Genomic DNA, 14,554 nt, shown 5'->3' with positions numbered 1-14,554 from the left:
CAGTGCAGCAAGCAATGTCCAGTAGTCAAACATTGGTAAGATCTCACCCAGTAGTCTCCGCTGCACTCGCATATGGGCTACAGATCCGCAGGTTAGTCCATTCGCCCACAGTGTTCTGGAGCAGGGCGACAACAAACCCCGCCCCGCCCATGCAGCGAGAGGCAAGGCGCTCGCTCAGTCCTGCTCATCCAGCAGCGCTGTATCTTTGGCTTCGCGGGCTATTTCGCTGTTCCTTCGACCATACCTTCAGAGATTTCTGTAGCTCCCTCGGGTCTGTGAAGAAGTGGGATCGGCCCTGCTTATTAATGCGGAGTCTAGCGGGGTACAACATCGCGTAGTCCAGACCCAGTTCTCGCAGCTGCTTCTTGTATGGGGCAAAGTGGCGTCTCTCCTCTTGTACCTTAGCCGTGAAGTCCGGGTACAAAGATATGTCCATACCCTCAAACTGCAGTGACCCCTTTTCTCTGGCCACTCGCAACGCCGCGTCTCTGTCCCTGTAATTTAGGAGTTTGGCAATGATGGGTCTCGGTGCAGTCCCTGTTTTAGGCCTGGGTCCCAGGGTGCGGTGCGTCCTCTCCACAACAAACATCGGTGAGAAGGTTTCTTCGCCCAGGAGGGTGGTCAAGAGCTTCTCAACAAATAGCTCCATTTTACCAGTATTTGTCGTCTCCGCCACTCCCGTTATTCGTATATTCGAGCGCCTGGAGCGCGCCTCCAAGTCCTCTGACTTGTCCTGGATGACTTGTAGTAGCTTACTGAACTGCCTGCGATCCTTGTCCCACTCCATTTGCGCTTCTTCGACCTCCGTGATCCTCCTTTCCGACATGTCAAGGCGTTCCGCATTTTTATCAACCCTCTCCGACATGCGGTCCATACGGTAGGAAAGGGCGTCTATGTTGGTGCCGATTGCTGTTATGCTATCTTGTAGTCCTTTCTCCATGTGTGTCAGCATTTCCCTGATTTCTGAGCACATCCCGCCCTCAGGAGCTGTAGATTGCGTTGGCGACCCCGCGGCCTGAGAATCCGGGACCTTCGCCCGTCTTTGATCGAATGAAAGCTTGGGCTGAGTTCTGTCGCCCTTTCCCATGGTTTGTCCGCCAGTCGTCCAGTGGCGGCAGCACTCTATGCAGGGGGATCCGCAGAGTGTGTCCACTTCTCGTCGCCCCCAATCCTATTCACACCTCGTGAGGCTATCAGTCGCAAGCTTTAGTCTGCGTTATTGGCGAAGAGCATCAAGTGTGTCTCTATGCTCCGCAATGCGTTGCCCACAGGATCCCTGTGTCGACGTCTATCCTGGAGCGGGGCCCCCGCCGCACGTTTCACTCTGTTCACTGGTCAGAGTGAGGCGGGGGGGGCAGAGTCCGTCGCGCAATGGGTGCTATGTGTACAGCCGCACCTCGTTGCCCCCCGCGTACCTCTCACCTCTCACCTCTCGTTGCGATGCCACGTGGTGCCTAGAGTGTAGGCCAGCCGACCCCCACGAGCCTGTGGTGGATGGTTTCCACCGCGCCAGATCACTGGGATGGAGCCCCCACAGTCACACCACACCCCCCACCTCACTTCAGGACACTCTTCATAAAGGTGCCCCCGCGCCAAGTCTCCAGGAGAGTCCCCTCGTCTCAGCGAGGGCGCAGATGAAGTCCAGAGCGCTAGTCCGCGCTCACCGTCACAGGGGGAGGCCGGGGATCAGGGCTTGGCGCATGGTGCAAGCGCTCGTGTCTTCAGTGCCTGTATGCCATCAGTGTCGGCGTGCCAGACTTGTATGGCTCCCGCCCCAGCCGGGACAGAGGCGCAATATGGGCTCCAACGTAGGGCTCCGCCGATGGTGGCTCCGCGGGATCCGGCGTATCTCCAGCGGGGCCCGGGGCACCTTGCTCGTTCCAGGGGCACTTCGCTCTCAGCAGCTAATGCAGGCCGCGGCTCCCGATCGCCGTCTAAAATGCCAGTGGCAGGGCGGGGATACCTCTCCAGGCTTGCAATGGTGTCAGGCAGGTCATCGGGGGCTGGGAGTGCGCTGTGAGCCGCCGACGCGGCTGATCCGCACCGCCGCGGGAAGAGGCCAGTCGCCGCGCCGCACGCACAGCTACGCACAGCGGACCCTCCTCAGCGCAAGACCGGGGATTGGGGCCCAGTCCGCCACCCCGCGTGTCCTGCAATTGCGAGCCGGCGTGGCTCTCCCCAGGAGCCCGAATCTCTGACCAGCGGTACCGGACGCTTCTCCCAGGCAGATTCAACCGCTGGGCAGGCAATTCACACCAATGGAAGGATGTTATCACAGGATTATATGGGTATCGGCGAGGAGCCTAACGCTCACGCGTCCACCATCGACGCTGGCAAGCTCCGCCCCCCCTCGGGTTTTTCGATAAATGTACCCAAATCTCACCTGGTGCCCTCCCAGCGCAACCTGTTCATAGGTGCTGTACTGGACTCAACTGTATGTCGCGCATTCCCTCCTCAAAGGATTCGCGACATACAGGAGATGATTCCTTTATTTTGCAATGGAGCGGTCGTTCCAGTCCTGAAGGTCCTTCGCCTGCTCGGTCTGATGGCTTCATGCATTCTGTTGGTCAACCATGCACGCTGGCACATGAGGGCGCTCCAGTGGTGCCTCCGCAGGCAGTGGTATCAGCACAACGGAGATCTCAGGGAGTCAGTGAGGATCTCCAGAGAAGCTGCGGTGGATCTGTCTTGGTGGGGCGTGGAAGGCAACCTGTCTCAGGGGAAGCCTTTTCAGTTGCCTCCTCCGGTGGCCACAGTGATAACGGATGCATCCACTCTAGGGTGGGGTGCTCATCTGGGGGATCTGGAGGTCAAGGGTCTTTGGTCTCCAGAGGAAAGGTTGCTTCACATCAACCTTCTAGAATTGCGGGCGATACGTTTGGCGCTCAAGGCTTTCCTCCCTTCCCTTCGCGGTCAGTCGGTTCAAGTCCTGACAGACAACACGACCGCGATGTGGTACATCAACAAGCAGGGAGGTGTGGGGTCGCAGTGTCTCTGCAGAGAGGCTCTGCGTCTCTGGTCCTGGGTTCAGGACCATCAGATTTGTCTGATGGCGAATCATCTGGCCGGAGTTCTGAACGTTCGTGCAGACAGTCTCAGTCGGCAGTTCTCTGCCGACCATGAGTGGAGGCTTCTCCCGGAGGTGGTTCACGACATCTTTCAGATGTGGGGGACTCCTCGGGTGGACCTGTTCGCCACTCGCGAGAATGCTCACTGCCTGTTTTTCTGCAGTCTCCAGTATCTGATGCAAGGAGCCTTGGGGGACGCGTTTCAGTTGAGTTGGGGAAATCAACTCCTTTACGCGTTTCCTCCCATACCTTTGATTCCTCGGTGTAAGAAATGGGGTTACCAAATCTCCAAGGGGGTAGCATGGAACCAAGCGTGCAGGCCAAACTTCGAGGACATGTGAAGCACTCACACAGTACCCACAGACGACACACCAGGCACACCACAAAAGAGGCAGGACACCAGTTTGAGTTGGAAAATTAAGACGTTTAGTATCTCCAACCTGCAAAGCAAAAATGCATAACAGTGGTATCATAACATGGCGCCAACTGGCAGCAGAGCCAAGTGTATCAAGGGGGGATTATTTACATGGGAAGTAGGGGCTGAGTCTGTAAGTCCATCTGAAATATAAAAATGTGACTCAATTAACATTGAACCTGGGGCCAATATGGCGGGGCCAACTCAGGCTCTCATTCTTAGTGAAAGGCTGTAATTGCAAAATACACCATCAGCATGAGTACACACCGTGGACTATAACTCCAGCCCGACCCCTGTAAAGGGAAACTTCAGGGTATCACAGTAAATCCCAACATACAGGAACACCTGCAATAAATCAGCAATGGGATATCGAACAACAGGCGGGAAGCATTAATATGCATTGGCATCAGTAACATCAACAACAGGGGGTACCCTTAAACATTTCAATAGGGCAGGACTAGCCATTTCACCAGGCAGGGATGAGCCTCTCTTTATGTGAAGCAACCCTAGAAGTATATCCCTGTAAGAATCTAGGCGACATTTCAGTAGGGTGGAAAGAACAGCCTGCCATCAGAGGGTAAACAGCTCATCCGAGTACTCCACAGTCAATTACTTACTTATTAACCCTTTTCTTATGGGCAAGAATCATCAGGCAGTAACAGACCCCTAGTCAGGGGCTAACTTCCATGGCCCAGCAGCCTTTAGCGGTCCTCGCCCATGTTCTAGGCACTTGGGACTTAAACCCTAAAGACCCGTTCGCCCTGACCCAGTTCAGGGGGGGCCAGTAGGCCTCACGGGGTTAATTGGGGTTGAGGTGGCCCAGTGGTAGTCTCCTGAATGACCACGATGCAGCTCCTACAACTGCGATGCCGCCGAGCGTCCTCCCGCCGGATGGTCCGGGGGGGGGGGGGGCGCGGGCACCGATACGTGCCACGATGCTTCCCACCCCTAGCTTCTCCCAAGGCCTCTGGCAATTCCCCACGTCCGCCCCACTCACCGGGCTCCTAGGCTCTGCCGACGTCAGGGGCTCTGGCTTTTCCACTGCCGAGGCTTTCCTCCGGTGCTGCTCCTCAGCGGGAGACAGACAGGCAGGGCAGTCTTGTGGCCGGCTTGGGCGCGCGGGGCTCTCTTCAGCTCAGGAGAGCCCCGCCAGCAGCAGCACTTCCCCGGGCTTCTGAGGCAGAGGCGGGGCAGGCACCGAACCCGTGCCTCGATGCCCCCTCCTCACACCAGCCGGGCTCCTCCTCCTTCCTGGGGACCCGGGACTTCACGGCAGCCTCTGCGAGGCTGCAAGCACAAACGGGGCTCCCTCTTCACCACGGAAGCCCCGCAACACCACAGCTCCGCCGGAGTTTCTTCTGGCCTCTTTCGGCTGCTCCTCTGTGCACAGACCGGCGCGGTGGACTCCCGCTCCGGTCACTTCTCTCGGGGCTCCCTCCAAACTACGGGGGCCCCAAACCAGCGCTTCACCCGGGTCCCCCTCCTACCTCACGGGGACCCGGGGCTTCGACTCGGCTTCTCCCGGCCTTCCCGGCCAACAGCCAATCCCTGCGCGGCCTTCCAGGGTCACGGCCGCGCAGGCCAATCCATGCGCGGCGTTGGCGGGGTCGGGCCGATGACGCGGCCGGGCCCCCGTCACGTGATGGGGGACCTGACGGCCTCAGGGCCTAGCGCGGCCCTCACCTCACATCGGCGGCCCTCTCCTGGCACTGGGGGCCGCCGCGACGATGCCCACAGCCGTGGGGGGGGTCCCTCAAACGCCGGGCCGCGGCAGTGAGATTGGCGATGAGGCGCAATCTTCCAGCAGCGCCACAGTCTCCTCGGCGGCAGTAAGGGGTAGGCTCCCTTTTTAATTAATTAATTATATGGCGGACAGCGCGCCAAAACGAGGGTAGGCTCCTCCAGCGCGATGCTCCTCAGCAGAATGGCGCTATTCACAGCGCACTGCTCCTCCCTCTGCCCACAACTTCAGCTCCTTCCTCAGGCCACGCAGAGGGGGCAGGAAATTAACTCTTCTCCAGCGCTTCGCAATTATAGCGCTTGACAGGCAGACTTTACAGCACTAGGGGGCCACAACAGTCCCAGGGCCCAGCGCTTCCACAGGGCCTCACAGCACCTCAGCCAGCAACAGTTCTTTTGGGGGGCACAATCTTCCCCATGCGGTGCTTCAAAGGGGCCACAGTTTCCCAAGGGGGGCGGACAGTCATACAGCCAACCTCAGGGGCACACTCCTCACCTCCTGGGGGCTTCTCCCACGCAGCGCTGGCGTGGTTACAGGTACAAACAGCATCAGTGACCTGGGTAAGGGCCCTCCCTTGTCAGGGGCCCGTGGGGACAACAGAGATGGGGGGGTTTTAGGGATGCAGGGCCCAGCTCACAGGCCCATGTGGCGGTAGCACCTTGCAGCAGGTCGCCTCTCTTCCTTGTCCCAGCTCTGACTGACTCTCTGGTGGCACATCCCCCTTACTTATACCCTCCTCCCAGGCAGTGCCCGAACCTTCTAGAATGTTGGCAAATCTGGCCTAAACTGGCTCACGGGGAGGGGTTGAGCACCCTGGGTGCCAGGCTTTCCCTCCAAAAGCTAGGGGTAGCTGGCTAATAATATCTAGACCGCTGACCTATGGCAGTCCAGTGGCAAAACCCATGGCCATGGCATCCATTTTAACCATAGAACATTCCAGTCAGGTGCATTTTACAATGGGGGGAATTTACAAGTGCTCACACCATTACATAGCATTACAATTTAACAAGGTGTCTCACACCACTCATGGCCTATGCAGGTTTAATCCCATGGGGGAGACATTCCAAATTAGGGGGGGCAAAAGTGAAAAAGTTTGGGGGGAAAGGCCAAGTCCAACACTCGGGTTCTGAGGAAGATTCGCCAAGACCGGGCCCAAGTCATATTGGTCGCCCCGGACTGGCCAAGTAGGGTGTGGTATACGGATCTTCTCCACCTCTCCTCTCACCTGCCGCTCCGTCTCCCTGTCAGGGCAGACCTCCTCTCTCAGATGGAGGGGCAGGTTCTACACCCCCACCTCCAGACATTACACCTTCATGCCTGGAGATTGAACGGGGCAACCTGAATTCCTTTTCTCTCCCGCCTGACGTGGTGGATGTCATCTTGTCAGCCAGGCGTGACTCCACCTATTCATATAGATGGTCAAAATTTGTTACTTGGTGTGGGGAAAAATCTATTGACCCTTTGAGAGCCCATTTGTCTGATGTTCTCCAGTTTGCCCTCTCTCTGGCGCAGCAAGGGCTTGCTGTTGCCACAGTTAAAGGCTATCTTTCTGCGCTGTCAGCATTTCTCTGCTTGCCTGACCAGCCATCTCTTTTTAAATCTCCTGTAGTTTTAAGGTTTTTGAAGGGCCTCACAAATAAGTTCCCTCCTACTCCTTTTATTGTGTCTCAGTGGGACTTAAATCTTGTCTTGACCTTTTTAATGGGTGCTCCCTTTGAGCCTCTTCACAAATGTCCTATGAGGCTTTTGACTCTTAAGACAGTCTTCCTCGCTGCAATAACCTCAGCAAGGAGGGTAAGTGAGCTTCAAGCTCTTAGTTCCAAGCCCCCTTTCTTGACCATTCATGCTGATCGAATGGTTCTTAGGACCAGGGCTGCTTTTCTCCCAAAGGTGGTGACTCCTTTCCACCTTGGTTAATCCACTACCCTCCCTACATTTTATCCTCCCCCACACCCTTCCGAGGAGGAGAGATTACACCGTCTGGACCCCAAGAGGGCGGTGTCCTTTTACCTGGACAGAACTAAAGACTGTCGATTGGATGACCAGCTCTTCATTGGGTTTGCTGGCTGCAAAAGAGGAAGAGCAGTCCATAAAAGAACTTTGTCAAGATGGATCGTCCTCTGTATAAAGATCTGCTACTCTTTGGCCGGTAAGGAACCACCAGAGGGTATAAGGGCTCATTCTACAAGAGCTAAATCTTCGACCTCGGCATTGGCTAGAGGTGTTCCTGTAGAGGATATTTGTAGGGCGGCAACTTGGTCTTCCCCCCACACTTTCGCGAAGCATTACTGCTTGGATTCCGAAGTGAGGAGGGACGGCCACTTTGCACGCTCTGTCCTCCAGGATTTCCTGGTTTAGAAGAGTGGACTCCCTCCTCCGGGAGTGGGGACTGCTGTGGGACTCTATTCACAAGGTGAGGAACCCACACGGCAGATGTATCTATCAGAAGAACAAGTTACTTACCTTCGGTAACGCTTTTTCTGGTTGATACAATATCTGCCTGTGGATTCCTCACTGACCCACCCGCCTCCCTGTTGTCCACTCTTCTATACCAGAGTTTCTGTAATGTATTTATTTTATTCTCAAGGGGTTGTTTATTTCAAATGTTTTATTGCATTTGCTCTTCACACTGTGTGAGTTTTACCTTGGTATTTGTACTGCGTATACTGTGTATATGTCTACTGTCATTGGTCCGTCCGTGTGCCTCGAAGGCACGGAAAAAAGGGCAGAACTGATGTCATCACGCCGGCGTCGGTGACGTCAGCGGAGTCGCGTGCGATGCCGTGCCTCTATGATGTCCAAGTCCACGTCGGCGCGAAGCTACAAAAAGAATTTCCGAATGTTGCTGACGCAAGGGGATATTCACAAGGTGAGGAATCCACAGGCAGATATTGTATCTACCAGAAAAAGCGTTACCGAAGGTAAGTAACTTGTTCTTTACAGTTGTACCTGACTTTTCTTTAGCCAGTCATTGGTAATTCTCCTGGCACAATCTCATGGCTATTTTAAGGATAGATGGAAGCAAAAGGTGGTGCTCGCCTATTTCATTTCATCCCATTAAAAGGTAAGAGTTGAAAAAACAATGAATTTGTATAGCACTAACCCATGCGTAACTCCCAACTCTAGTTATAGTCTTATTTGTAACAATTTTCTGAAAAGATTCTCCACAAATCTGTGTGGGTCTCGCCTGAAAACTGGAATTACAGCACACCTTTGCTCTCAATGCAGACTTCTGAGTGAAAAGATCTCTATTTTTTTCAGCTATTACAAACTCACTTTAGCTTATAAAAACATCCACTTAATAAATGTTTATTCAAAGATAGTCGAATAACTGTGATGGGGATGGTGGTCTGTTAACACAAAGACGTCCATTCAGATGTTTAAAAATGTTTGATTGTATTCTCAATGAACTTCCACAAAACGGCTCCTTTTTTAACAAAGTTATCAGATTGTAGAATAGACTCAGATGTGAGCCATTCATAACCCAGTGTGTGGGTATCCAGCCCACATAACTAAATCACTAAACTCTCCAGATTGTATCCTTGTTCTAGTTAGTCATTTTAGAGGCCATTGCAGCACCTCAGTTTCAACTTGAACCAAACATGTCCACTCAAATACCCAACATATAAGTACATCAGATCACACTAGCTGTAGACCATTCTCCGTTGCCGGCAGGACTTCAACTCGGACAGAGTTATTGGCGCTTTAGTGCTGAGCTGTAAAGCAGTGCCCACATTCAGCTAGATTTAAGCACCCACCAGTAGGTGTGCACACAAGTCCAGATGAGCACAACAGGAACCAGATTCCACTGACCCACAAAAACAACAAAGAGAAAGATAGATTTTAAGCAGTAAGCAAAAGTGGCTAACCCTGGAATTATTAGAAATAACCACTGGCAGATATTTTGACAACTACCAGAGCAGAACAGAGAGATGAGCATGATTAGTGTAGTCGAGTCTATGTGTAAAAGAAACTTTAAACATATTTCCAGGTTTAGTAATGCTGTGCACCAGTCCTAGATCACATTAGAGGGGTGCACTGACTTGTTACCACAGTAGACATATTTGTTTTCCCAGCTTTTACCGCCCACATTATGGGTCCACTAAGGAAACTTGGTCTTGGGTGCAAGCAAACAGAAGTAATCAATGTATGCAGCTTAAAGTAGTTGATAACTTGAGTTCTGATACTGTTGCTTATCAAAGGTATGTATACATGTTGAATCCGACCATAGCATCTTAGTGTTGCTAATTGTTTTGTATTTTTTGTCAAATGTCAATTTTGAATGTTTCTGCAAGTCGTAGCTAACAGCATGTTTGAAATTGTTATCTGTAGATGGTTATAGGTGTTTATTAACAAAGCAACAGCATGCACTGCAGTGCGTAACATTTTTTGTTCTTTTCCAACCAGGTCTGAGCAATGGAGAGGCAGTGGACTGGATGGATTCCACTGGAGAAGAGCTGAATCTGTGGCAGAAGATGAGACAGTTCCCTGAATCCTGGGCAGAAGGCACGCTTCCACTTCGGTCAACCATGGTCAAAAAATGAGGACAAAAATTATACTCACACTGAGCTAGCATCTCTGAAGAGATACGGGACAAAGGGGAAACTTATTTACAATGAATTATTTTAAAATGTGTGTATTAATTCAAAATATAAAGTGAACATTCTATTTGCAAGCATATACAAAAGGTTTATTCTCTATTTGTTCCATTATGTGAGGGGGAGTTTGACAGCATTGACTACTTATTTCTCCCAAGTCTATTCAAAACCCACTGCAGAGGAGTCTGGGGATCTTGTCCTACTATTCCACGTTGTGCTCCTTTTCTGACCCCATCCCAAATCCTCCAAAGTCAAGTACCACACTACAGAGTGGAAAGATACAACAGACTGCAACAGTGATGTCCACCTTCCAATATTTTGAGTTTTGTGATGCAACTGCAAATGCTAAATTCCAGATCCATATAAATACCCCCCATATTTTTAATTTTTTATAGTACTATATTCTGTAAGGTGTACACTGACATGTCTACCGTAAAATTCCAAATCCACCATCACTGAACATTGGTGAGGGCTACATTTTAGAAAAACACATTATTTGGAAATGTTCTCCATATTGAAACAGTACTTAATTCCTTTCAGGGTAGCCTTCCCTCACATCCTTAGAGTGTACCTCACTACATTTGCTTTCAGGGCTAGAGGACCTGTCCATCTCCAAGCAAACACTCTTTTTAAAAAACATGTTATTTTCTTTTTTCAAATACGAGTGAACATAATCCTATGGAATATTTCTCCAACACACTTCTTAGAAATAACTGTCACTCAGTATATAGAAATTTTCTATGTATGATGTAAACAAATACGTACGTCACCTACAGTCTGCTGTTTTTCTGAGTTTTAATCTATTGTCTCTGACATTTGTTTGTGTTTGTGTCGATCTCATTAAAAAAGGATAAACTATGTACTTGCGGAGTCTTTTCTAGCCATGCCCTATTCATTCATTAACACTTGTTAGTCTGTAAGAAGATGTCCCCAGTGCAAACAGTAGTAACACCATACAGTGCTTGTATAATGCGCCTATGTGTGGATAAGTCTTTGCTTGAGTGGACTGTTGTTACCTGTCTTCTTTTGCTCTCTATGCACTGCTCTTTGTCTTTTTTTCTTTTGTGAATTTAACAACATATGAGAGCTCCACATTTTTTTTTGACCGTCTTCAGCAGAGCACCCAGCTCTGCTAGCTAAGGTGGGTGGTAGGGAAAACTAACCGTGGTCAATGAACTCTGCTCAGCTGGCAGAGATTGCGGAGATTTGTTCACTACGCATTACATTGAAAGCACGGAATTCATGCAAACACTCTGACTGGGTGACTCCGCCGCGTAGCGGAATTAGCTACTGCACTCACAGCCCTTTGATAAAACAACTTTACCTATACATGCTAAAATGCATATAACCAATTCACAAAAGTGAAATTTGAAAAATATCAGGCAATGAGAGAGGTGATGAATTTGGGGTCCCCCCTAACCTAGGGGGAGGAGCACGCAGATGCCTTGAACACAAATAGCATATCATGCTGAACGATTCAGTGGTGGTTCCATCCTCCTAGGGCCACCCCAAGCAAAGTTATGGGCAAAAATACCATGCCAACCAAAGGCCCAGCAAAGCAGTATGGGGCAAGATTCAGGAATATTATGGTATTATTGAGCCGGGAGAGCCCGCCCCTTGAGGAATGTTTTGATGTTGGATACTATAATATTCAATGCACTCTAGAATCTCGTTCCATAATGCTTTGCAGGGCCTTTGGTTGGGATTGTATTTTTGCCCATAACTGTGCTTGGGGTGGTCCTAGGAGGATGGGACCACCTCCGAATCGTTCAGCATCATGTGCTTCTTGTGTTCAAGGCATCTGCTGGTTCCCTCCCTAGGTTAGGGAGGACCCCAAAATCATCACCTTTCTCACTGCTTGGTATATTTTCATTTTTACTTTTGTGAGACGGCTATATGTATTTTAGCATGTAAAGATAGTTATTTGTTGTTTTACTAAAGGTATGTGTGAGTTCTGTTTTTTTAATTGGGATGAGATGAGGGGAGTTTCATTACTCATTACATTAAAAACACAGAATTCATGCAAAAACTCTAGAGTTAGCTACTGCAACCACAACACTTTAATAAAACAATGTTACCTTTATATGCTAAAAAGCATATAACCAATGCACAAAAGTGAGCTTTGAAAAATATCAGGCAATGAGAGAGGTGATGATTTTGGGGTTCCCCCTAACATAGGGGGAGGACGAAGCAGATGCCTTGAACACAAATAGCATATCATGCTCACCGATTGTGGTGGTCCCATCCTCCTAGGACTACCCCAAGCAAAGTTATGAGCAAAAATACAAAGCCAACCAAAGGCCCGTCAAAGCATTGAGGCGAGATTCTAGAGTACAGTGGATATTATAGTATTAGCTCTCAGCTGAGCCGGGAGAGCCGCTGCCGCTTGAGGAATGTTCTGCTATTAGATACTATAATATTCACAACACTCTAGAAACTTGTCCCATAATGCTTTGCAGGGCCTTTGCCTGGGATTGTATTTTTGCCCATAACTGTGCTTGGGGTGGTCCTAGGAGGATGGGACCCCCTCCGGATCGTTCAGCATGGTGTGCTCTTTGTGTTGAAGGCATCTGCTTGGTTCTCGCCCTAGGTTAGGGAGGGCCCCGAAATCATCACCTCTCTCACTGTTTGCTGTAGTTTCATTTTCACTTTTGTGAGATGACTGTATACATTTTTGCATGTAAAGATAGTTACTTGTTGTTTTATCAAAAGTATGTGAGGTTTCGGCTTTATTAATTGGGATGGGATGGAACAGAGTTGCGGAGCGGAGTTCACTGAGTTTTTGTTCAATTCTGCAGAATTCCGCTTAGTGGTACTCCGCCAACTACGGGAAAACATTAACCTGTAACTTCCTTCCGCACACTCTTTGGCAAAGGCCCATAATCAAGTACACGCTCCTTTCCACATCTGACTGACAATGCAGACCTCCTAGAGAGTGCAAGTAAGCGCAGTACAGAATAAACACCTCTACAGTACTGTACGAAATGAAGAACTTTCACTGTACACAACCATATTGCGAAACAAATTCAAATGTAATTGGAGGGGTAGGACAAACTTGCAGTAAAACAGGTTTGCACGTTTATCAGCAAAAGAAAAATTAAAACAATATTAATTTGTGTTAAAGAAGTCATTCAAAATTAACGCTAAAATAACAAATAAAAATAACCCCAACTAAAATAATTGTGTTGAACCAAGAGTCAAGAGAGAATGCAAAAATAGTCAATGTCGCCAATAAAACGTAATGATAAAGGTGTAACATTAATAAGTGGTAACCAATCAACAACAAGAGTATCCAAAAAGATAACCAATAGTAACCACTGAGAAAACCAAGTAAGGAGCAAATATTTACAGTTCACACCAAGGCAAATTAATGATAAAATGTGACCTTAAAAAACAGTGGTATCTATAATAACAGGAAAAATAAAGCCGTTGAAAAGTGTATGTCGATAGAGTTGAGCAGGGGCTTGGGTACTACCTTCGCTGAATTTTAAAATCTTGCTTTATGAAAACCTACCCTGGAAGTTTAGTCTTGAGTGTGACTAACCTAGAAGCTGTATCTAATTTTGATTCCACAAGGCAGAGCATCCCCAGCACGAAAATCCACATAAAAAATGTTTGTCTGAGCCACCAACAGGACTCTGGTGTAAAGACTTTAAGTGGTGGCAAGTAAAAATGCAAGATGCTGTTTTCATCAGGCCTGTTAGAGTTTGAGGTTTTCTCTGTCCAAATATTGAGGTTACAGTTGGATTGCAAAATAAAAAAATGTGGTATTACTCGTTAGTTTGTTTCCCCCCAAATGTCCAGCACAGGTCTCCCGTGCCAACGTCCACTTAGCTATTGTTGGGGAACCCTGCCACAAAACCCAGTTCACACAACTCTTTTTATCGTCGTTAGGCATTCAAGCACCCCAGATACTTCACATCAGAATCAGGTCAGTAGACATTACCCAAGCAGTAACACAAAAGGCTTTTAATAGGGCAACAACTCCAAGCAGACTTAGATGTCTGTACCCCAAGATATCTCGTCTGGTTACTGTCCTAGACAAGTCCTTTCCGACAAGAGATTTGAAGTGGGTGACCAGGCAAATCCCCACTATGCCACTGGAAAAAAGATTTTCAATCCGTTTTAAACGAATTCCAGTCTTTATCGTTCCTCTTTTTCCATCGAAGAGATGCTATAAAAGTACTGGGATATTTGATTTCAGGCTGGACAAATCTCACAAAGGGCCTGTGGGTAATACCCATGCGATGGAATGAACCTAAACTGATAGTTTTCTTTAAATCTCACCTGTCCCCGGCAACTAAATCGTTTCCTTCAAGAACCATGACGGCATTCCAAGTCAGTCAGTGTATTTCTGTATCCTGCCCAAACTATACCCAGACTTTTATTGAAGAACATATGTGCTCCCCTTTTCAACCAAAGTGGGACATGAGTTTTCTGACTGACCTTCATTTTTTGGGTTAATCTGACAGCTAGGCTGGTTGTCCTTCTACTTGTACTATGTGAACCATCGTTCTAGCTCATACAATTCCCAAGATACTACAGCTTAAATGTGACCTGAACCTAAATCCATGTTGCCTTGTTGCTTTGTGGTTCTTTTGGGACGGGTGTCCGCCCTAGTCCCAGTGGGTGCTCCAGTCTTGCCATGAAGGTCAACCGCGACCTGCCTGTCAAAAGATAAGGGCTTCTAAACGTTGATATTTCACAGAACTTACTGGCATTATACCAAAAA

At 49.1% G+C, this 14,554-nt stretch overlaps 1 protein-coding gene across 3 annotated transcripts in view; it reads left to right on the top strand.

The window, feature by feature from the left end:
* The window catches only part of SYTL4 (synaptotagmin like 4), a 964,177-nt gene extending 953,493 nt beyond the window's left edge, over positions 1-10,684 (top strand). For all 3 annotated transcript variants that reach the window (XM_078688458.1, XM_078688460.1, XM_078688459.1), the window contains one exon: positions 9,632-10,684. In XM_078688458.1, the coding sequence (XP_078544584.1) occupies positions 9,632-9,768 (137 nt within the window). In that variant the 3' untranslated portion in view covers positions 9,769-10,684. The remainder of the gene's footprint in view (positions 1-9,631) is intronic.
* Positions 10,685-14,554: the final 3,870 nt, after the last annotated feature.

This window comes from Lissotriton helveticus, chromosome 4_1 (assembly GCF_964261635.1).
Source record: "Lissotriton helveticus chromosome 4_1, aLisHel1.1, whole genome shotgun sequence".
NCBI classification, from domain to species: Eukaryota; Metazoa; Chordata; class Amphibia; order Caudata; family Salamandridae; genus Lissotriton; species Lissotriton helveticus.
Note: the sequence above shows the minus strand (reverse complement) of the source record. Positions and strands in the feature narration are given on the sequence as shown.